This window comes from Syngnathus scovelli, chromosome 12, assembly GCF_024217435.2.
Source record: "Syngnathus scovelli strain Florida chromosome 12, RoL_Ssco_1.2, whole genome shotgun sequence".
Lineage (NCBI taxonomy): Eukaryota > Metazoa > Chordata > Actinopteri > Syngnathiformes > Syngnathidae > Syngnathus > Syngnathus scovelli.
The window spans coordinates 2764072-2789008 of NC_090858.1; the positions used below are offsets into that span (position 1 = coordinate 2764072).

Consider the following 24937-nt stretch of genomic DNA (forward strand, 5'->3'; position numbering starts at 1 on the left):
GTCAAGTGCCAATGGCATGATTTTTTACCAACAATTATACATACTAGGAGTTTTACATTTGAAAAAAATATTATATTGTAGTAAGTTATGATAATTGATCAAAATTATAGTTCATATTTGAATTTGATACATTCTAAGTAGAGTTTTACATTTGAAAAAATATACAATCGTCACATTGTAGTAAATTATGATAATTATTCACCATTATAATTCATATTTTAATTTCATCATTCATCAACTCCCCTCACATTGGACAGATGAGCCAGGTTGGCGGCGTCCAAGACGGGAGAAAATAACACGCGCAAATGTTTGTTGCGTAACGGAACGAGAGCGGGCGGGCGCCATCTTTGAATGGATTTGGTCCGATTTGGACATGACGTAACATACACGTTGCATTCACCACTTTGCATGACACGGAAATGGCACACGCATCATATAAAATAATTTAAAAAATGGTTAAGTTGACTAGAGTCAAACTAACATTTCCTATAGTCAGACAAACACGCGCTTATCGGCGGCGTCATTTACGAACCGTCTACAGACAGACGAATGAAAAAAACGCTGGCCAGCATGAAAAAAAACAACTGCGAAAGACATTTAAAATACCACCAAAACGCGCAACGACGCGACGCGACGCAAAGTGGATTGCGGCGTGCCGTGTCGTGCCGTGCCGAAACCTCAAGCACTCCCTAGACAGCGAAAATCCTGCAAGAAATAATAAATGGCATCGTAAGAAACTGCAAACATTTGCTCACGGGCTAAATAGCCTGCGGCCAACAATTTACCTCCAAGCCCACCGTCGCGGTGGACGTGACGTTGCCGAGTCACGAGAGTACGACAATCCTGCGACAAACAAAATAAATTAAAAAAAAAAAAAGGCTTGTGAGAAAAAGCAACAAAGCGTGCCGTCGTGAGAAACGGCAGGAGACGACAAACATTTGCTAGCACGCTCGCTTACCTGAGAAACCGTCCGCCGCCGCCGCCGGCCCGCGCTCGGTGGCACCTGCATATGATAACTCCCCTTGAGCGAGCGCACCTGTCTTCAATTGACCTAAAACCCTGACGTCACACCCGTCGATTCAAATCTTCTTCTCCTGATCGTCCAACGGCGCTCGGCACACTGACGCCACCAGGTGGTCGCCTGTCATGGTGACTACTGTGGAAAGGGTTGCTTCGGACTGACTATCCGTTGAAACTTTCAACACCGAACATGTTTGGATGGAGGATACCCTATCAATATGACCAAATCTCCTTTGGTTTCTGAGCAGGCTCTGTTCGAGTGGTTAACGCCAAATGAAAATATAAAGTGGCCACTTTATTATCTTGGAAAACATGTTGGAATGCAGCACCAAGGACTAGTGCTTGACACCTGTGACCTTTGACCATGATATTTCCCTAATAAAGTGGCCTGTTATTAGGTACACTTGAAAATGGCGGTGTACCTAATGGAGTGTCCGTTTGATTCCCTCGTTAAGTGCACCTGCGTGAAAAGTTTTAGCTCCTGCGGAACGTGAAAGTGACCAAAAACTTTTCACGCAGGTGCGCTTAACGAGGGAATCACATGGACACTCCATTAGGTACACCACCATTTTCAATAAATAATGAAGTGGCCTGTTATTAGGTACTAGGTAAAAAAAAAAAAAAAATGAAGTGTAGCGAACGACTCGGTGAACGATTCTTTTGAACAAATCTTTTGAGCGAACGAATTCTAAAGCTGCAGTTAACTGGAATGCACATGACTAGTACAAAAGAGTGCAGACGGCCAAAGTCTGATGGGTCGAAATAGTTGACTGGTTAGTAACACGGGCTCTTGCTCGGTAGGAACTTGGTTCGATCCCAAGTGCGAGTACATACCTAAATGTGCTTTTAGAATTGGAACCTCCCTTTGTATAAATGGAAACATATGCTAATAGATCATTTTTCATTCATTTATTTTTTTTTACCTCGTGTAGTGTACCTATTGAAGTGTCCATGAGGTGTACCTAATCACAGGCCACTTCATTAGGGAAAAATCATGGTCAAAGCTTAACTGAAAGTGAAAAGTGCCACACACAGAGTGGCAATTCTATTAACAATGTACTTGTACATGTGAGGCAGTCGAACAAAATCCCGGACAGTTTGTGACATTCCCCCAGACAGATTTATGGGGGTGGAAAGTTTGTCCGGGGAAGTGTCCATGAAGTGAACTGGAACGGACAATAAAGAAAAAACAAGAAAGACAAACATTTTTAATGCAGGTGTACCACATTCCATTAAGTTTTTTTTTTACAAAATCTTAAATGAACTATATAATACATTGAAAAGAATACTGCTCTTACTTTATATTAACTTAACAAGGTCAGGTAATATTACAATATTCACTGAAAGCTATCATGTTGCCACCCTGATGACTGCGCTTATGACAAATCATAACATGTTAAGAAAAAAAAAAGTCTAAATAGAAAATCTGTGTTCGGGAAACACCAACCCTGTTGATACTCCACACACATAGATGTACTTATACTAGACAGGCTTGTCCTTTTTACGTCAGCTGCCCCTTTTTTGGTCAGACTATCAAAGTCTTACATTTTGCTTTGTGTTGTGTAGAAATCATTGCGAAATGATAAACAATACAATACAAACAGCAAATAATACAAAATAAAACAGTCAATATAATAATGTAAATTTGGATAAAGGTGCCAATACAGGAAGTTTTTTTTCCTCAGTTTGATGGTATCAATGGAAGCACCCCCCCCCCCAAGTAAAGAATGGTACCACCCGTCTGCTGAAGAACGAGGAGGGAGCCTGATAACAGTCAAGCCTTGGGGGAGGTCTGCGCTTCACTAAGTGACTGCTGAGTAATTAGATATGGTCACGAACAACACTTCTAATGGTGGCCTCAAGCTCTTTCAGCGTGCTGTAAGTACTCAAATCCTCAAGAAAGAAGATGGGCAAATAGCAGCATATCAATGATTACGTAGTCATTGATAAACTGAAAGAGGTGCTGCCATTTTTTTAAATAATTGATTGGTCTGATCAAATGATGACATTATTTTATCGACCTAAAAATGTATTTTGTGGTTAAATGGAACCATTGGCCAACAAGAATTAGTTTTTTCCTTCACTTGCATGTTGGGAATTGTTACTATAATCGTCTCTTAGGATGCTGTTGCGACTTGTTCCCACCCTGGGGAGGGAAGCTTTGGAGTCTGGTTGGCCTGGGGGTGTCAAGAAGATCTTCCTGTTGGTGGACGAGCTCATCTCCAGATGTCTGTCTCACATGTACGACATGCTTCCTTTTTGACAGACACGGAGACACAAAACAATTCAGTGATGTACAAAAAAACCCAGAAACAAACACAAAATGGACACTCCGTCACCCGAGCCTGAAAACAAAATATGACTATGTTGCCCATATTTTAAATGACAAACTACTTTTCTAATTTCAATAAATATATAGCAAAGATATTTCTCCAAACCATCCAAAGAGCATAATGCATGCAATGACACAATGAAGTACATAATGACACAGAGCATCCACAGACATGAAGCAGCCCTGAGGGTAGCGGGGGCATCATTAGCGCTGATAAATCCCACCATGTGACCAAACGCTGCAGGCTGCCTTCATTAGCAAACACGAGTGTGTTAATAGCACTGATGGACCCCGTTAATGCGACCCTCAGACGGTAACATCGTTTAATAGCATGTAAAGAATTACACAGTCGGCATGGTAATCACTCAATGGGCATCGTGCTACTCATTCTGGTGTGTTCACCTCGGCCACCAGGGGGTAGTAAAATACACATACAAACTTGATCAACGCTTAAAATTGCTCTAAACTAGGCGGGAATATTAGTTTTTGTCTGCAGAGGATAAAGAATATATGCATTCTCTGTCTATATTTTTTATTTTATGATCATAACATCGATGGTAGTTTCGTTAGCTTTGGATTGTGTATTAGCATTTGTAAGAGAAAAGGTTATAAAACTGCTGCTTGTTGCGAAATTGGCTGCCCCCTGAGTTAGGACACTCCACTCAAATTGTTGCTCGTAACTCAAGACAAAAAAAAAAAAATTGTTACTAAACTGTCAGGTTGTACTTTTAAAAATACATTTACTGCTGTTAAAGTGGGTGCAGAGACTTTTTTTTTTCCTTTTGGAATGTCTGCAGCGTGTGGTCTCCGCAGAGAGAAGCTAAGGCTGTTAAGCAATTTTTGCAGCTGTCAGGTCAAACAATCAGGACACGACGGTGTGTGAAGGCATCGTGACAGGCCAAACACGGCGTGCACTGGATGCGTACATAAGAGAAGTATTAGTATCAGTCACCAAAATGGAATTCCTTTCACGCGGCGGATTGACTCGGCGGAAAACGTAGCGCGATTTCTCCCTTTTTTGCCACGAAACAAACAAACAACAGAAACAGAAAAGCGTCCTTGCTGATCTTCTGTCCATTTCCAACCGCGGCTCCTTGTATATGCTTTTTTTGGGGGGGATGTAAATCCTCTTAGAATGCAAAGTAAATAGATTAGGATACAGTCGGGGATTAGGCGCTGTCAGATTAGGCAGGCGAGCGCGCCGCGTCGACAGCTCTGACACCGGCATGGCGGATGCTCAGGAAAGGTGCCACGCTTTAACGTCGCCGCTCGGCTCCTGTTCATGAATAAAACTGCCGGCCCTAATCTCTCTCACACACACACACACATGCGCGTACGCACACACACACCTTGAGCAACATTCAAGATCAGTAAGGGAAATATTTTGAATCGCGTGATTAATGCGTCCTAATGTGAAAAATTGACTTCTTTTAATATCTCGTTTACACTTTTTTTTTTCACACTATTTAGTTTCAAGTCATACTTCAGGGTGAACCTTTAACCTGAACTAAATTTAACCTTTGAACTTTGGAAGGCCAACTGTAAGGTACTTTTTGGGACAATTTGCTGTTCTCTAGCAATGGTGAGGCGTTCGATAGATGCACATCTTCTCCACAAGCCAGTACGACACTCGATGAAACTCGACGCCCTACTCGCATCTGAGAGCATCCGATTTGAAACATCTCGATTTTCCCGCCCCTTCTCCTCACTTACTTTGAATATTTACCTTTTTCTCAAAGTTCATTTGGAAGAGAGCTTCGGAACCTCTCGTTCATCGTCCTTGCTTCCTGCCAAAGAAAAGCAAGAGAATCATGAAAACGCACACACACACGAGAGATGTGTGAGCAGCCCTGGCGGTGTACTCATTGACGATTCCGCCCTTGCTGGTGTTTAACTTGTTGTCACTCATGGTGATCTGTGCGCCCGTGAGCGTTTTGCATTAATAAGCTCGTGATTGACATTAAAACCCTTCCGCAGACGTTTAAAACAATGTGACGCAAAAATCGCCTCCATTAGCCTTCAGTCTGGATTATCAAACAGAAGCGTGACAATTTCCCAACAGTCTGAAAATTGGAATCATTTGATAGACCAAAAAAAAAAAAAGGCTTGTAGTGCGGTAAAACCCACTTTGTGTTTCCAAAACACTCCATTTTACTTTTAATTTGTTTAGTTTTGTAGTTTGAAAAGCAAATGTCTCACTAACTAAGTTGTGGTCACTTGTTTTAAAGGACAATAAACACACATCTGAAGTGACTTGACAACTTTTTGCAAAGTGAGGCCACGGCTCGTCAGGTTAGCCCGCTGTTCCTGTTTATTCTTATTTATATTCCTGCGACTCTTTCACCTGCAAAGGTTAAGCTGCAGCCTGAGATAAGGCATGTATGTGTGTGTGTGTGTGAGAGAGACACAACACACAGATAGTGGTGTGTGACAGGCAGACACACACGCATGCATAAGCACGCCGGTATCGGTATCCTGGCGACGGAGTTTGTCCCTTGACTGGTTTTTCTGTCAGCGCTGAACAAAAACAAACAATCCAAGTTCATAAAGTCACATGTTGTCAAAACAATACATCACTTTTGTGGACTATGGTTTATGGACTATTGGGTCATGATTGTGGTCTTTGGATTTTGGTAGCTGGACTATGGTTGGTTAAATATACGAACTATGGTTTCTAATTGGTGATTAAAATGAGAAATTGACGTTAAGGTGACAGCAGAAACAAAAACAAGCTGAAGCGCAAATGTGGCTGAGAGCGACAGAGGCCGGCGGGCTTCAAAGAAACCTTGGGCTGCATCCCAGATTCGCTGCTCAGTCTCATTCGGCACGGATGTGGATTTTAGGATTCGGAGGGGGGGTAGCGAAGAGCCCCCTCCCGATTGCCATTGTGCCAAACGCTCCAACAGCTAAGCTGTCGCTTGCTTTGCATGAGAAACAAAGAAAGTGAATCTGAGAAATGATTACAATGGCGGAATGCTACAACAGGAGGCGCTTGATATACAATTTATTTTTTATTTTTTATTAAGGCATTGGCTTTTTGAGTGTCTCTCTCTTTGGGATGAGCTTTTCTTGGCCTCAGTCAGCAGGCGAAGACTCGGGGGCAGCGTGTTGCCAACATGCTTCCTTTAAAGAGTCTTTATGAAAGGAAAAAAAAAAAGAGCTTAGCATCTCTGCCGCTCTGGACCTAAATTGGGCGATAGGAAGGGATTTTTGGACAAGCTTAGAGCAAGGCCGGGCGGACGGAGTCATCAGTCAAAGAGCCGCGAAACGTCTCGGGAGGACGCAAAGAACACAAATCCCATATAAACACTCCAGCGCGGATGCTCATAGTTGCGTGTTTAGTCACACACTCTTCATTGTATTAAAGCATCAGCGGTGGCGCTTTGAAAGCGCTGCGGCGGACGAGCCAGAAACGATACGGCTTTGACATTTCGAACGTCACCGGGGACGAACCACGACGACGTTTGCTTTCACACGCATCGTAATGCGCTCAATAATGAAGCACATATAAAGGAGGAGGCTTTGTTATTTTGTGCTAACAAATAAAATAAAGTAGCCCAATATGTGAGACTATAATACCATATAGAAGAGTTTTGTTTGATACAATAGACAGACGTGTAACTCACAGTGTTGTTTTGGGAGCGTTTGAGTGCGATGGTCTGGTTGAACTTTGACCTTGTACGCACTCACGCCGTTCCTCTCTCTCGCAGCATCTAAAAACATTCATAAAAAAAGGTATTTTCCGCCTTTCAGATTTTTTTGTGTGATTTCATGACAAATGTTAACACAATTGTTTTCATTAATTACAACAATTAGCATGACATGTGTTAACATATACATTCAAGTGTCATCTTTCTTTTTTTTTTTTTTTAAATTTCACGCCGCGACAACAACTCAGCGGAGGTTGTGCAAAAACAGCAAGCGGGAATGCCAAAGTGTGAAACTAACAGCTGTTCTTTGGGTTCACGCCGGAGCTAACAGGCTTTTCGACAGAGTCGACGTGGATCTCCAGATAAAGCTCTTCTTGTCCCGACGCCAGCGCGGAGGCCCGGCGGCCGCGTGGCAACTTCACACGCAGGAGCTGCGTCAAAGCCACTTGGCTCGCGCTCTTGGCAAAAAAAAAAAAAAAAAAAAGGCAACCCAGAAGAAAAAGCGATAGCGTGAAAGAGAGAAAGCTTCGCCTCCCACTTCTGGTGCGGCTCACAATGGCGTATCTGTGCCCATCGCTACACTTGTCAGCCGGCAGCCTTTTCTGAAAGGGCCGCCGTCGCTAAGCTAAGCTGCGCCGCCATTCCGCCATTGTGCGTTTTGAGTGCACGCTTTACAAAAGGACGCGCGTGAACATAAGAAAAAAAAAAAACATCCTTCGGATCCAAGACTCAAGATGGCTGGTGAGTCTTGAGTTTCAGATGCAGGTTCCTAAAAACCAAATCAATTCATTTGTAACTGTTTAAAAAGTGATGTGTCCCAATACTTTTGGCCTTAAAAGCTCAACAACTTTTTTTTGCTTCCTCCGCCTGGTTTCCCCGATGCCGTATTTTAGATCAAGGCTAGTCTGAGCTGCAGGTGAAGCAGACAAATCATCGAGGAGACAATTAAGAGGCCGAGCAGCGCCGAGCCGGAGGCGTGCGACCTTACGCCGCCGAGTTGAACGCCGCCAGGCGACACACTTTCATCCAGCGAAGGACTCCTCAGACGTGCTCGTCAAGTTTACGTGCGGAATGAGAACGGCGCCGGGTGAGGAATGGCGTCAAGAACGCATCTTGATCCTCTCTGGTATGTTAGCTCTCCGGAGGCTCTGAAGAGCAGCACGGCTTAAAAACTTATTTGACTAGTCTGGAATTTAAGACTAAATGACTAATTTGTTATTAGAAGGCGACTGGCAATCTATGCTAAAATTTTTAGAAACCACTTCACTGCTAAATATTTTTGGTCATGTTTGACATTTTAACAAAGTAAGCCACATTTGAAGACTTTTTAAATCTATCCCAATATTGGAGCAAATATTTGAATTGTGAGGCCTTTGAGAGTGTGTGACTTATTTTAAGATGTAAAGAGGGGGAAAAAAAACGAGGAAGTCACCTTCAGCGTCTTTCCGGTTAATCACAGCGATTATTTCCTGGCCGTCGCACGCTTCCGCCACTTGGTGGGCCTTCTTCTTGGCCACCTCCGCCAGCACCAGCTCGCCCTTATCGCCTGCCACGTAATGGAGGTCCTTTGAAGGTACAGCGAGAGAGAAAGACACGTTAATCTAAAATGAATCTGGGCCGGGGTGACAATACTTGTCTTTTTTTGGGGAGGAGGCATGGTTAAGGAGGAGGAAACAGATGAAATGGAAAAAGCAGATGTTTGAAGGCCAACATCAGAAGCATGGATGAAATGTGGCTTTTTCCTGAGGAAAACTTTGAAATCAGCCTGCTTGTGTGGTTTTGAACTGCGGCGGGATGTTATCTGTCACATGTAGGAGGCGGGTGGAGTTTCAACAGTAATAATTTTTTGCAGAGGATAAAGAACATATATCTGTCTCCATGTTGCTCCATCGTTTGTATTCAAGGAGTTAATTAACAGAATCATTATTTTGGTAGCTTTTCATTATTTATTTGTTTTTTATTTCATTTCTTATTATTTTTATTTATTATTTTATTATATATTTGATCAATTTTTTGAGGGGGGAAAAAAAAAACATCCTCAATTTACTGGCATAGCACATTAGGAAAGAAAAAAAAAAAAAGCCATTATGGAAGTTCCCAACAAAGGGGGAAGACAATCAAAACCTCGCCAAAGTGACTTGGTGTGAGAGTGAATCACATCCGGGCCCCCACAGAGGGGCTGCCAGGCTGGACGCGGGGCCCCGGGGCCCATCAAAGGCTGCGGCATGTTGAGGAGAGCCTTTCCGCATCAGCGACATCACACGGCCGCACCGTGGCGACTCGGAGCTCGCCGCGGATAACCCTCAGCTGCTCCAGGCAGCGTCCAGCTGGGCCTGCACTCTGCCCTAATACCCCCATATTGGAGGGCCGGCTTTTGTGCCCCCACAGGGGCGAGAGGACGAGGAGGAGGAAGACGACGGAGAGGAGGAGGAAGAGGAGGGCTGCCGCTTGCCACAAGAGACGAGGCGCAAAGGGGAAAGGATGGGAGGAGGGGGGGGGGGAGCGGACGGCAACGAGAGAAAATGGAAGCGTATGAATTGGAACAGATTGGGTAATTATAGAGCGGCGTCTGCCCTCTGCGGCAACCAGTTAGGGAGGAAATGTGAAAATGGACGACAACAAAATGGCCTCAATAGAAGCTCAAAGGAGCCGGGGTGGCGGAGAGCACGCCCCTCAATTAGACGCCAACCAGTTTCACTAATTGATAATAGTCAAAGGGACTCATTGGTTGAACGATGATGTCACAATACAGTGAGTGCTTTTATCGTAACCATTTCAAAACTTTTTCCACCTTCTGTGGAACTCGATTAAAAAAACGCAAATATGAAATTTACTGTAAGATATCTGATATGGACCTTTAATCGCCCTCGGTGCTAAAACGTGTTTTCACAAAGCGCGTGTATGTGTGCACTCGCTCGTTCGCTCGTTCGCTCGTTCGTTCGCTCGGCAGGGAAGCAATATTGCGTGACATAGCCAACAGGACAATTTGAACATTTCATCGCGGGTCGCTTTATTCCAGCTTAGCGCCTCGTAAAGCCGTCTGGATGGCGGGAGAGAACGAGAGAAAGGGAAGAAAACAATGAACAAAACGTGAAAAGAGAGAGAGAGAGAGCGAGAGAGAGAGGAGCGTATCAAGGCGACTAAGCGGGGATAACAGTAATACTGCGCATAAAACCATCAGATATTACACCTCTTATTTCCCGCCGTTCAAACGCAACACTAATCTTATTTATACAAGAGCTTTAGGGGTTAGCTAACAGCGCCGCTGATAAAGAGACCCGTGTTTTAGCGGGCCCGTTTTTCAGCAAAGGGTGGGCCGGCGACGGCGGGGGGGGGGTTGCAGGCTAAGAGCCCAATATTGACTGATACAGTATTTGGGTGACGTCCAAATAAATGACGGATTAGGTTAACTGGCGCACATTAACGGGCCGCGCGTCGCTGTCAAACGGGATCAAAAATGACGATTGGTTGCTTTTATGGGATTTAAGCCGCACTTTCGCGAGCGCATTTATTACCGCAGCCAAGGAGGTCATGATTTGGGTCAAAGTGCAGGCGGTTGAGTTTGTTTTAGAAATACAGGTGGATGATTTTGGGATGTTTCCCCTCAGTGAATCTTGATGACATGGCGCGTTTGCTTTGTAGCATTGTAGTTTTTTTTTTGTTTTGTTTAATACATATGGTGCAACATTTTGATTGTTGGTGGAAGAATTTGCAGTATAGAAAAGCTCGAGAATAAAAATGAGCTGATAAGATTTGAATTGGAAAAAACACGGTGTTAAAAATGTGCTAATTGTTGATCATTATTGAATTGGTCCATGGGTTGTTATAATATCATATTTTAGTCATAAATGGAGCATGACAGTTGGTAGAAAAACACAACAAAATAAATAATTTGCTATTTTCGGATTGTAATCAGTGATGATGATATCAGCTCTATTTATTTTCTAATGAATCTATTTTTGAATAGAACCCCCACAAAATTCTTCACCCAACAAAAATGCGCATAAGAGAACAAAAAGTCCCAGTATCAATAAACTGTCACGGTCGAGGGGCTTAAAACATTCATTTGACAACTGCATGGATTTACGCATATTCAAATGAGCGTCGGAACAAAATAAATATGCGAAACTAAAATGTTGCACGATGGACTTTTCTTTTATCTTTAGCTGACAAGTAGCTCTGGACTCTCACCAAACGCTCGAGTATGCAAATGATAAAATAATACATTTACACTAATTAACGGAGGCTTAATCCCTGGACATGCGCGCACACACACACACATACACACACCTGTTAGCCTTGTGTTTAACTAGCACTTGTATCAGGCCTTAAGGACGTTCATAAATGCTAATTAGTCATCCAAGAGACAACAGAGAGCTTAATGGCGAGAACGTGTGATACTAGCCCATCATCTAGCCATCCGCCGCTATCAAGATTGCGGCGTAGGATAACTGCGTAAAAACAGTGCTCGGGGTCGGGATGGCGGGTGGAGGGGGGGGTGTCAAATGAGCTGGCATCAGATTGTGCTATCACAGTTTTTGATTTAATTAACAAGCGGGTACCACAAGCTAACGAGCTGTGAAGAGCTCAAGGGGGGGGGGAAACTTGAGGAATTATCTAATTGGTTATTTTATCATTATCAAAGGATAATTAGCGATGATAGAACAGCGCCAACTATTCCCCCCCCCCCCCACACACAAAAATAAAATAGAATGCACTGGTCGGTAACCAATTGTGGACAAACTCATGTCGCGAACATTTTTCCCCTCACTGTGCAACGTTATCAAAACAGGTATTGTATATAATTCCGGGTAACAAATGAGCTAGCATCAGATTGTGCTATCGCGCAATTTTTAATTTAATTAAGTGTGTATTAAGCGGCAACGAGCCGGGAAAAGAGCTTGCTTATTTGATCATTATTAAAGTCATTATCAAAGCTTGTTAAGGGGGGTGACGGAACATTAACAATTATGACCCCCCCACCAAATATTGTGAATGACTCAGTAACCCCTCCCCAAAAAGTACCTCACTAGTATCCCACTATGGACTCTACTCAAACACCCCCCTTCACACACACGCACTCCCGACCCCACCTCCTCCATCCTCCCCTTCAATTTGGGCCGACACTAAAGTGTTTCACTTGAACAAAAGCTTTCTTCTTTTGGAGAGGAGCTCCATTGTTAGCGGTTAACAATAGTGCTCGGGGAGGGATCGGCTGTGGGGCAGGGAGGGGGGGGGAGTATCATGCTGGGTCATCTGCGTGGAGTGTGCATGCATTTTAGCTAGTCGACCATGCGTTATTGAGTTGTGCTGGCAAGTTAGAAGTCGGAAAAAGTTGGGTGAGGATGGGGTGGGTTTGGGGGGGGGGGTTACCCTCATTAACTCCCCTACCCCATCCCCCTCAAACAGCCCAGCCCAGTAGTGTCGGCCAAGCGTCAGGTTAAGGCAACATAACAGCCTAATTAGAGCGAAAGGTGAAATGTCACTGCGGACTTTTGCTGCTCGCTTGATCACTGAGGCAAAAAAAAACAATGCTAGTGGCTAAAACGCTAACCTATTGAAGACCATTTCTATTGAGGTTAAAAGGCGCTGATCCGTGAGAGGCTCAATTGCCATACTTTGTGTTCTACACTAAGAGCAGCAAAAATGTATCTTTATGGTGGCGGTGAACTCAAATGAACAATAAGCAGCAAATTTTTTTCTTTTTAAAATTAAAGCCATCCAACAAACGATGCAGCAACATATGATGAAGAACATTGTAATAGTACTCAGTCACATATTCTTTATTCTCTGCAAAGAACAACTAATATTAGTGCTATACTGATGAGCTGAGAAGAGCTGAGTTTGAATGAACAGTCTCTCCTTTTATCTGCCTATACTGCCCCCAGGTGGCCATAAACACCAGCAAAATGGCTGTTCAATTATAGCAAAGGCAAAAATGGTTTTAATTATTTGTAATTAAAGTTCATGACATCATCACTATGTTTTGAAGTACATTAGGGAGTGTTATTTATCTTTATTAAAATACACAAACATTTTTTTGTTGATTTTGCAGAAGGTTGAAATGATTTACTTGCATTTCAATCTTAAGGCACCCCTGTAGATCTTATATCAAGATTAATTTACAAAACATCTTGCCTCTAAAGAAATTAGCCTACATTTCTGACTTCCTTGTATTAATTTATATCCATACCATCGACTACCCCCCTTTTCCATCTTTACTTCCACAACACCCGCCTTCACTTCACCCTTTCAAGGTCTTGCGCATTAGGGAGACGGGGTGGGGGGGCCCGAATGAGTGAAAAAAGAAGGGGGTCCGCCGCATGGAGGAGCATTTCAGCGTGGAGTGGAAGAAAGAGGGCGAGCCCGAGGCCGCTGAAAAGGCGTCCGTCACACCTGCTCCCCCGACACTTGAATGGGTTACAAGTCAAATGCAAATGGCGAGTAACGAGGCCGCGAGCTTGAATAGAGCGGCGAAAGAAAGCGAGGTCGCACAATGCCAACGGAGCCTCTTGAACTTCATGTGAAACTCAGGTGGCGGCGCACCTTTATTGTAGGCCATTTTGTGTTTGCCGCTTCACGAGTGCGAAGACGAGCGGGCGGCGGAACGAGAGGGAACGCAACGCGTCCGAAAGGCTTCATTAACTCTCGTTATTGTGTCACCGATCTGGATTGGATCACTTTATGCTGGCAGCTGGTGCCATTCACAAGCTTTTTGGCTCTCCGGAAATAGTCGTTACTCAAGGCGAGAGGCCTTTTTTAAATGGCAATTTCTCAAGTGCAAACCTTAGCCTTACCTGTTATTATTTTTATTCACTTTCATTTCATTGTAATTTTTTTTTTTTTTTTTTTTTGGGGTGGTGAATGAAACGCCCGATTCGCTATTGTTAATTGTCATCGCTAACGGCTAGCTGCGCAATGTGAGGTGTGTTAAGTGATCAACTAACGATAAACAGTAATTTGCCAAATATTGTATGTATTTAAAAAAAAAAGTGAGTTTGTGTGTATCAATGAGACAAATCAAAAGTGTTGGTTATGGCCCTGTAATAATGTAAAACAAAAATGACTGCGGCTCACCATGAAAAGATCTTTGGCTTGCAAATCGACGGCAAGCAGGAAGGCCTTTTCAAAGCGTTCATATCTGAAAAAGAAAAAAGACAAATGTAAAAATCTCAAATGTAAAAAACCACGTATAAGTACATTGAAGGAGCTTTTGAAACATATAGAAAGCAGGCTAGCCAACAGCTAAACTTGCTTCCTGTAGTCAAGCGCCAACTATGAAACAAACCAAACAAGGGAAAAGATGCTTGGTGTGTGTGTGTGTGTCCTCTTTCATTTGATGTCGACGGAGAGAGAAAGAATGTAGGTGGGCGATAAGCGAGGAGAAGGGAGCGATGCCAAATAGGAAGAGGTGGGGTGGGGAGATGCTAGCAGCGGGCGCGAACAACGGCGTCCATTTCAGTCAAACGCACGCCGACAGATGCCGGCATGAAAGGACGGCGCAAACAGGTGCGCTGTGTTTGAAATGCGCATCGGCAGGAGGACGAGACGACTTGAAACGGGAGTCATTTTCTGACGGACCGTTTTTTGGAACGTACTTCTGGCGGGACGTTACAATCACGCAGCCCCTACGAGTCATGTTGTGACTTGAAAGTTGACTTACAATGTTCTTTTATGTCATAACTGCACAAAACAAAGATTTAACGACAAACATTTTTAAATTGTTCTTAAATATTAATTGTATAACCATTATTTTTTGTCAGTGAACTATCCCACAAAAATGTTTTTCTACAAAATAAAAAGTCTCAAAATATTTTTAAAGAAATTATAAAAGAATCATTTTAAAAAACAGAAAAAAAATATCAGTTTTATGACACAAACGAATAGAAATCAATATATTTAAAATTCCATTTTAATTCTCTTAACTGTATATCCCAAACTATGGTCAAGTTTTTACCTGAGAAGGTGATGGAAGAAGCGTCTGGCGTATTTGTGGACTGACTCCTTGTAGTCTGCCGTGATGTCTTCGGGAAGAGGCGTGGGCGGGGCGTAAAACGTCGCCAACGCGGCTTCTAGTTGCTCTGCAGAAAGACATCGCTACACCGTAAAGTCCGATCCGGTCCATCAGATCTGCGAACGTCAAAGTCTAAAATATACAAAAGCCAGCGTTGGAGCTCACCCTCAGTGCGAGCGTCCAGAGGCAGCCTCAGCAGGTGGTTGGCGATGGCGCTGAGGCCTCGCCAGCAATGGTGGGCCGCAGTGCTCCAGTCCATGGCCTCCAGGACGCCCACGGCCTCCTGCACCTGACCGGCGCGCAGACGCTGCTGCAGGACCTGCACCGGGCCCAGCCGGACCCCTGGCACACATTAGCATTCATGTTATGCGAGTTGGATGTGACGAGTTGAACTACAGTCAAATATGTGAATTAAATATTTACAATAAAATGAACCTTAAGGAAACGTAAAAGGGTGAATTTGACCTGCCTTATGCATTTACTATTTTTGAATAACTTTTGGCCAGAGGTGCTTGATTGTAATTTTCTTTTTGTTGTGTGTGTGTGAGCAGATTAGAAGTCTATTGAATAATGAAACAATTAGCTCTGGTAACCTAGCCGCTAGCGCCAGCATGTGTGTGCGCGTGCATGTGTATGTATGAATAGCTTTGGCTGATGATGATCTATTTTGCCCCGATTAGATGTTTTTTTAGGGGGGGGGGGGGGGGGGGTCACATTCAAACTCGTGCTGGAGTTAAAATGAAAGCAGGTTGGATGAGCCTTCCAATGTTCCTCTGCATTCGTTTGAGTGTCAAATTAATAGAGGAAAGCGTCTGTGCGATTATTTGGACGTGTGTGTGTGCGTGTGAGGCGAAGACGAGGCAATTAAAATGACAAGCTAGCAATTAGCAAGCCTCAAATCCCCTACAGAGTGTGCTAATGTGTGTAAATACATCTGCTGTAGTGTAAATGTGTGTGTGTGTGTGTCTGTCTTAGGCAAGAAAACAAAGACGACACTAACTTGACGCCTAGCCTGGGTTGGGAAACTTGGAAAATCCACTTGGCTTGAAGCCCTAACCCTAGCTTGAGCCCAAAATTGACATCCTAATATGGGCTTCAAACCCAATTTGAAACCCTAATTCATATCTATAACCCAAATCTGAATTTGAAGCCTGAAGGGGCAGTTTAGAAGCATCTTAAACATCTCCACTGCCTTCTCCAGTTGTGGACAGACGCCAAGGTGAGTGGGAGTCTTGCTCTCAGAGGTCATTCAATAATCGCCCCGGGTGGGCATTGGAGGGAGACGAGGGCGCAATTTGATAAAGCAGATTTCGGATCAATCGTTGGCGGTGGCTTTGTGCTCCCTCTGGGTTTTTGATAAAGTTTGCCAATCAAACGGCGGTCACGACACACACGCACAAAAAGGTGTCACGCGCACTTTTTTGATTCTTTAATTATGAATCGGTGAGGACCGTGTGGCTTTAACGTGAGAGTAATTGTGCATGCGAGAGAGACTACAAAAGTGTGTGAGAGGGAGCGAGGAGGAAAGATGTACGTTTGCATGCATGGAAAGGGGAGGGTGTCCTCTAACAATGGCGTCGCCTCCTCTGATCGCGTGCCAACGTTTTGATGAAGGAAGCTAGCGCATGTCTTTTTCTCCATGATAATCCCCCCTACCGCCACCAAACACACACACGTACGTGCGTGCGCACACTCTCGCAGACACACAAAGTCATGGATTTGTTTGTGCGCACTTCTCTGTGTCAACTCCTTTGACAAGGCTCCGCTACATGACGGAGTGAAGAAAGACTTGGCCCAGCTCCAAGTTGTGTGTGTGTGTGTGTGTGTTTTATACCATAAGAGGAAAGACGCTCAGTGGTGCAAACCCCCACAAACACATCAGCAAACGCCCACCCGCCCACCTAGCCAGCCGCCCTCTGCTTGCACAGAGATATCTCATCTGGGCGCACACGCGGGCCAAAAGTGGGTCTGCACCAGAAGCAGTGATGGAAGAACAGCAAGGGAAATACTGGCAATGGGAATTAGGTGAGGCTGAAGCTATCAAACAAGCTAGTGGGATAGAATTATGAAAAGTCTTGAATATGTTAGCGACATACCCAGTTGTAATCTCAAAGCTGCTAGCGGTCCCCGGTGGAACACTAGCATGATGGTATTCGCCTCATCGGTGCCTCCTTGAGGACCGGCGGCCCACAGCAGTCCCCGCAGAGCTCCGGGACAGCGCAGGTGTCGGGCTAGGCTCAGCGTGGCGGCGGGCTTCACCTCCTCGGCCATCAACGCCACCTTGACGGGCGCCAAGCCCAGGTCAAAGAACATTAACTCGCCGTGTTCAGGTGCCGCCGCCACCGCCAGGGCTCCGGCCGGATGCCAGGCCAAGAGGGTCGGCGGCGCGGGGCAGGAGGTCCGCAGGAAAGCCCCCCGACGCTGGTCGTACAGCACCAGAGACGAGTCGCTGAGGCTGAGGAGGAGCGCGTTTTCGCTGGGGTGGTGGGAACAGGAGACGGCGGGGGAGGGCAACGGGATGCGGGCGGCGGACAGGCGGTGCAGGCGTCCTTTTGCGTACTCGTACACGCAGGCTTTAGCCCAGGACGACTCCCGAGACGCTTGGGGTCCTGCGGGCGCTTCCACGGTCAGCAGCTGGTACGGCTGAAGATGGCTGAAGGTGCAAAGCAGAAGGTCACCTTCTGTCTGCATTGAGCTTAGAACCTGATGGGGAGAGAAGACCAAAGTTAGCGTTTCACGTTAGGATTTCCACTAAAGGCAAATTCAATTTGGTTTCATGTTGAGTCTTTGAAGCCAATGTTGGATTTTGGATTCGGGTGCCATCCACTCAGCAAAAACAGAACCCCGAAGCCTGGTTGGGCCAGAGCCAAGCGTCACGCTGGTAAACAACAAACTGTCAATCAAGGACGCCGATGATAAGCTTTTCATTTTCAACTCAAGGTTAAACAAGCGCAGCTTCTCCCCGAGCGCCAGCGATAAACAAACATCATCTTCAAACATCCTCGGCGGGGCGACCGACGACCGCAAACGACGAGTCTCGCTCAACGCGATCCAATTGGAAAAGGCTTGACGATTGAAAACGAGGCATTCTGGATCACAACCAGCTGCCGGGTGAGCGGCTCAACAGTTGCGCAGTCACACGGCGGAGCTTCGCGGGGCGCATCTTGGTCTTTTCAGGGGCGGGGGATTTAAGAATGAGGCCCGCGCTGAGCGTGGCGGCTTTGGCTAAAGCACACCGTTTCATTTTGCCGTGTGGACAGAAAGACGGATCGCCTGCCTGCCTGCATGGCAGTTTGGTTTTTCTTTTGGCACCCATCGCTAAAAAGATACTTAGAGGGCTTGATTTGGACTGGTCTATGATATGAAGACACTCCTGAAAGTTTTTTTTTCTGCTTGAATCCAATGCTAGGGTTTCAAAAACCTCCCCCAAGAGCTTCAGAGAGCACCTGAGTGTCGACGAAGGCGTAGAGGACAGAGATGCAAAATGGACGAGGAAAAACAGAAGGAGACAGGACAGCCAGGCCCCCGCTAAGTAGCTTTTCTCCTGCTTATTGGTTTCAGTGACTGCTCAAAACTATTCTTCCCTATTCTCCCTCGCTCTTCCTCTCTCGCTGGCTGGCACAATTCAAACCCCCCCCCCCCGTTCCGCACACCCCACCTCGGACCCCCCTCCGCAGCGTGAAAGATAAAGCGGACGGGCCCAAACTGTGTGGCTGGCCCTTGTTCACAGCAGTGGCCTTTTGAAGCCAATTTTCCAGCTCACGGAGCAGAGAAAGACGAAGAGAGACGGACGGGGCTGCGGCGATGGAGGCACTCGGAGGAGAGTTGAGGGATGATGGGATGGGCGGGGAAGAGAAAGGAGGGGGGGGATTCTGGAGGGTGGGAATGGGAAGTTTTACGAAGGGACACTCGGGTTAGAGACTACGTCGATGTTATCTTCAAATATGTAGAATACGTTTCAAAAGACAACTCTTAATATTTTGGAAAAACAATAAATGCGACGTGCTGGAGGAATGGAAAAAAACTCCCCCCCCCCCCCCCCCTTCCTCTGAACTAATTGTTTTCATTTAAGGTGGGTCGTCGTTTCTTGTTGCGCCACCACGCAGTGCAGCGTCAAAGTAAATAGTAATTAAAAACGGCAAATAGAGATCAAGCAAGTGCAGGGAAAGTGTTTGGCGACAGATAACTGGAGGGGGGGGGGAATAAAAGTACAAACACGCGCGTGTGTCGGGAAGAAAACATTCATCTGATGTTTACATTTCATTAGGAATAATACAGCGTGTGTGTGTGTGTGTGTGTGTGTCTTGGTAGGATTGCTGATGAGAGGCGTGAAGGACCATTAAAAATATTTGCAGCTGCTTAAGGGAAATCATTTGAGCATTTTGGACAATTTAGGCTGATTAATCCATTGAATCAGATGATATTGACTATTTTAAAATGGTTCATTATTGCCATTTTTCTACAATAAAACATAATCCTAAAATAACACTGTCATTCAAACACCCTCAAAAAAATCCACCAAAAAATTGGCGGTTTTTTTTTTTGCTCTTGTAATGTTAAACAAATACTAAAGGACAAGTATTATTAAAAAAAATATATATATATTCTGCATGTAATTTAAATCTTTAGTGTTGTAATTGTTGATACCTATATTTTTTTAAATTTTTTTTTTAAATTATTAAGCCAATTAATCGCTTAGCGGAATTTTACCCCGCCAAATATCGGTGCGAATAAAAAATGTTGCTAACTTAGCACGCTACTGTGATCACTGTGCAGGGAGAAGGACTATGAATAAAGACCACATAGGGGATGAAATCAGACTTTTACAAATGCTGAGAGACTGGCTAGAAAATGGGTTTAGCGCAGCAGATAGCGTGGCGGACAAAAGGGAAACATATTTGCGAGCTGGGAGCGATTCAAGTTGCTGGCGTAAACTGCTCGCTTCATTTCACGCTGCGCATCTGAGAAAAAAACTGACAACAAACGCTTTCATTAGATGCAGAAGAGGGGCCGCTGTGTTCTGGAAGGAGGGTGGGGGGGATACACGGCAAAGAGGTGAAGGAGTGTGATAAAAAAATAAAATAGATAAAGAGGCGACTCGCAGCATCTGCTTTTGATGATTTCAATATTCATGTGTTGATTGGTAACGCTCGTCCTCGCTCTCGCCTCCATGAAGTGAATATTTAAGAGCGAGCGGCGCCGAGTTAAGCCCCTCGTCGGTAATTTAGGATCTTTCATGGTTTTTTTTTTTTTTTTTTTGCTTTTTTTTTGTGGGCACGGGGCCAACTGGCTGATGGGGAGGGGTCTTGCCAGAGGCCGGGAGCATGCGGGGAGGATGCTGCGTGTGGGCGTCGCGCTTCACGCCGCAGCGCCGGCTTAGCCGCTGCTCCTGCATATTCAAGGCGCGGAGGTGCGACGAGCGAGGTGCCACCCTATAGGTGACGAACATGCCGACACCCACGCGACACGCGATTGCGCGCCAAAACAGCGCCGTTGTGTTTGTGTGCTCTTACAGTGTACCCACAAAAAAAAAACAAAAAAAAAAAACAACACCAACGGCACTGAAAGGAAACAACATGTTCATTTTTGGGGGATATGTCTGTTATCCAGACAGCATTCACTCTCGTCTGCAAATTTGAATACCTATTCTGATGCAGTGCCTAAATTTGGATATAAAAAGTCTACACACCCCTGGCTCAAATGCCAATCTTAAAAAAAGAGACTATTTCCACCACTTTTAATCTGTGCAACTCAATCATTTTTGTTTTACTGTTCCCTTAAGGGGAAGTAAAAACAAATAACCGAGACAATGCGTTTGCACAAGTGTGCACACCCTGGAAATATGGCCAATAACATTTAATCTCATGTGAAATGGGAGTCAGTAGGCACCTGTCACCATTTTAATAAAGTTCAGCTGTTCTAAGAGACTGTTCCGTGCATAATTTGCTTTCTGATTGGTTAAAGAAACTTCTAGCTTCATCAGCCAGCACTATTGATTCTGAAGACCCTGGGTAGATAATAGTGACGTGGCAACGCATCCATCTATTCGCTACACGGCTAATCCTGTTTAGGGTCACATGGTACTGGAACCTATCCCAGTTGGGCAAAAGGCGGACGACACCCTGAACTGGTAAATCAATTGCAGGACGGCTTATATATTATTCCGTATTATTTTTAAAAATCAGAGTGGCTATTGTTGTCACCTTGAGACCTTCAGAGGGCAAGCAGCTGAGCAGCACCAGGTCGTTCCCGTGCATATTTTTGGAGGACCAGGACCACAGCTCACGGTCGGGGCTCGTGGACCTCCACCACAACAGTGCCGTGTCCTCCGTACAATTAAGAGCCACGCCTTGGTGGAGGCGACACGCCCACCCTGCCACCTCCGTGCTCATCACCTGGGCCAAGACACAAATAAAAAATATGACAGCAATTGAATCGCCCAGCTCCTGGTATGCGCATTGCTTGCAACATACGCAAAAATCCCACCTCCCCCCCACCCCACCCTCTCCACACTAGATGGCCACGTTGCCCTGGTTCAGTGGGCTAAGCTGGAGGGGAGTCGAGGGAGGGCGGGAGGGCTAAACTAATCCGGCCCGGCAGAAAAGTGCTTTCTGATTATTGCTGACCAGCAAACGCTAGAAAATATATAAAATACATATATATATCTAGCAAGAGATGAGAGGATGTGTGCGCAGGGTAGATATAGTGTGTTATTATTAACCCGATGATTCCCCCCCCACACACACACCATTTTCCCAATCTGTCAGTGATCTTCCATTCAGCGGTTTTGGGCAACACTTTGTTCCCTTTATCATCTGCTTGGCTGCCATCATTCTCATTCAGCCTCAACACACATGGACCACTGAACCTCAGATCTTACTCTACTATACTAAAACATTTTTTTTTTCCCATAAACAAATGTTGGTTTATGGAATGTTTTTTTTTTTTTTTTAAACATCCTGCTTCTGATTTCACAAGTGACTGCTCTTCTCTTTGACCCGAAACCTCTCATTGATCTGAAAAATTCAATTTATTCTACCTTTCTTTTCCCCCGCTCTCTCGCTCCACTGTGTGTGCTTATCTTTTTGATGTGTCCTTCGTTCATTCACTCAAACAAGCTTTAGTTCACTTCCTTTAAGCTAATTGTCTCCCACAGCCCTTTTTCTTCATCGCTGGCTACGTGTGTCCTGGCTCGCGGATACAAACAAAGGTTATACGGAGGAGTGTGTTTATGAACGAGCATTAGCACCTAAACTATGCCAGTAAAACGTGTGTGACATTTTGAGATGATTTACCAAGTTAGGTGAGGCTTTGTTCCCCTATAACCAAAAGTGCCAGGAGAGCTAATTATCATCTGGAGCGTGGCGGACCTTCCTGAAAAATATGCACTTCACTATAAATTAGCTTGACAGAACAAAAGCCGACATTAATAATGGAAGATGAAAAATAACCTGAGAAAATGCAAGTAAAGAGGATGAGCGAATGACAGCCAAGTGATTTTTGGAGGGTCCTCAGGCGTGAAAATCCAAAAAGGCATTTATAGGAAAAATATTGTGGCTCTTTCTCGGCGCTAGGGGCTTTCGCCAAATTTTAATTAAAATGATAAATAAGTTACATTTAAATACTCAATTTGAAATCATAAACTGAAATTCACATTGAAAAAAATGTAATTAAAAAATTCAGATTCAAATTAAAGATCAACATTGGAATCACGATTAAAAAATAAAATTCAAAATCGGAAGTATCGTTTTCGTTACTATGGTGATCGGGGGCATAGCTCGGAGGTTCCAACGAGGCAAGCATTATTTACATTTCATCACCAAACTGCCAAATTTGTCAATTTGAGGACCCGCAAATGTAGAAGTGCATCCAGCGGACACAGCTCCATTGCCGTACCTTGATTGTGGCGGGCGAGAGCTTGCCCGCATCCCTGCCAGCCTTGGGGGAGGAGTCCTGGATTTTCTTGTCGAGGAAGATGGCGGTTACTTGGCTCTGCTTCGGGAAGGACAGCACAAACACCCTGTCGCCCAACACCGCTGACAACAAAAGAAAACAAAAAGAATGTTTATGCATTACGTGTCAGTGTACCGATACTTTTGTCCATTTATGCAGTACCACTTTTGGCCACTAGATCTTCATCCCACTCATATTCCTGGCTTTCCTCCCTTTTCCCCCCACTTCTTGAATTCTACTTCCGCCTCCCTTTTCCGTTCCGCAAGCTCCGAGGCTTTTTTATGTTTTTTATTACTTTGCGTGGAAAACGCACTGAATCCTGTTCAACTCTTCAGGAGCCGCATGGAAACGCTGATTAGCAATTAAGACCCCCCCCCCCTCACACACACACACACACACCTCCACCACCCCACCTAAACACCCCCACTCTCCTTCAAATTAATCTGTTTATGAAAGCAATTAAACGGTAAAGGATGGGAGTTTTGGAGGGGGGGGGGGGGGGGGGGGGGGGCTGTAACACATGTCTCTCAGATATGCTGCTTTGAGTTGAATGAGTAAGGCTGCACCCCGAGATTTGGAAATCTAACCCACAATTAACCACGCTGCGTATGTGTGTGTGTATTTATACACACAAGGGGCGCTGCTATGATTACACTTCAAATGAATTTCAAATTAATATGCAAATATTCCAAAAGGATATGGCGGAAGGGGGGGGGGGGCTTGAAGAAGCGAGCGACGTAAACCAGGTCAACCACCACCCGACTGTCCCTGTATGCCCAAATTTAGGATTACGGAGCATTTGTACACTCAAAATGGCCTCCGGGTTTAAACGCCATCAGAGCACAGACAGTTACAAGTCGAGCGATGGCTTTTGGACATAACGGTTAATGCAGTATACTAAGCATCTTTGTGATAGATTAAAGGCAAATCAAGTTAAATGCAGTTTAGTATTGATCTCGACGGGTGTCTATAAACGGGATTAGGATTAATCCCATTGGTTCCCAAATGAAAGAGAGGATATGAGAGCAGACTGCGCATCCAATGTGAGACCAGGTGGCTGTTGTGGATTTAAGAGTCCAGACGGGCGTGATTAAATGCACACGCTTAAAGCCGACATGCACATACGTAAGGCGGCCATGTTTGCAAAAATCAACATATGCTGACACACTCGCGTATGCAAAACATGCAAATTTTCCTCGGAATATTACAGCTTTATTTACATAGTGTATCTTTCTGCTAAAAAGGAAAACTTTATTCTAATATTAAAATATTATTCCTAAAAAAGACCACAAAAATTACTTAATATTGAGTCTTTTTTTAAAATAATTGAATCCAATAATATTTTTTTTTCTTGAAATTTTTGGTTTAAATATACTTTCTCTTAAAAAATATGACTTCATTCTTAGAATTTTGTAATTTTCCCTGATACAAACAAAATTTTATTACATGTTTTCTTCTTAGAAAAATACAACCTTATTCCAATAATAGTGTGTCTTGTTTCTTGAAAACATAATTTCATTACAAAATGAGACATTATTATCATACTATAAGATTTGTGGTCAAATAAAACTATTCTGAGAAATTAGGTCTTTTTTAGGAATAATAAATTTACCCTACTATAATATGATTGTATTCTTGCAAATGTATGCACCCCCCCAAAAAAAATACATATATAAAAACAAAACACAAAATTCCACAAGGCACATTCGTTCCCAAATGAAGACGAGGATATAAGAGCAGACTGAGCATCCAAAACGGGACCAGGTGGCTGATTTGGTATTAAGCGTCCAGACTGATATGATCCTCCACCTACTTACACACACACACACACACACGCACACACATGTACAAAAAACAGCCATGTTTGCAAAAAAAAAAAATCAACAAACGCAAACAGACACGCATATGTCATAAATGCACGCACTCACCCCCTGCGAGCATAAACAAACTTTATACAAGTTCACACAC

The 24937-nt window shown here is 44.4% G+C and overlaps 1 protein-coding gene across 19 annotated transcripts in view; it reads right to left on the reverse strand.

The window, feature by feature from the left end:
• Positions 1-2214: 2214 nt before the first annotated feature.
• The window catches only part of wdpcp (WD repeat containing planar cell polarity effector), a 50277-nt gene continuing 27554 nt past the window's right edge, over positions 2215-24937 (reverse strand). For 17 of the 19 annotated variants that reach the window (XM_068652513.1, XM_049735045.2, XM_049735043.1 and 14 more), the window contains 9 exons: positions 22913-23052; positions 21220-21411; positions 17113-17719; positions 15182-15358; positions 14960-15083; positions 14080-14143; positions 8435-8567; positions 6979-7065; positions 6351-6486 (listed from right to left, as the gene is read on the reverse strand). In XM_068652513.1, coding sequence (XP_068508614.1) covers positions 6428-6486; positions 6979-7065; positions 8435-8567; positions 14080-14143; positions 14960-15083; positions 15182-15358; positions 17113-17719; positions 21220-21411; positions 22913-23052 — 1583 coding nt within the window. In that variant the 3' untranslated portion in view covers positions 6351-6427. Of the gene's footprint in view, positions 3276-5065; positions 5140-6350; positions 6487-6978; positions 7066-8434; positions 8568-14079; positions 14144-14959; positions 15084-15181; positions 15359-17112; positions 17720-21219; positions 21412-22912; positions 23053-24937 lie in introns of those variants that run through there. The other 2 variants (XR_007484852.1, XR_007484853.1) reach the window with 2 other exon arrangements.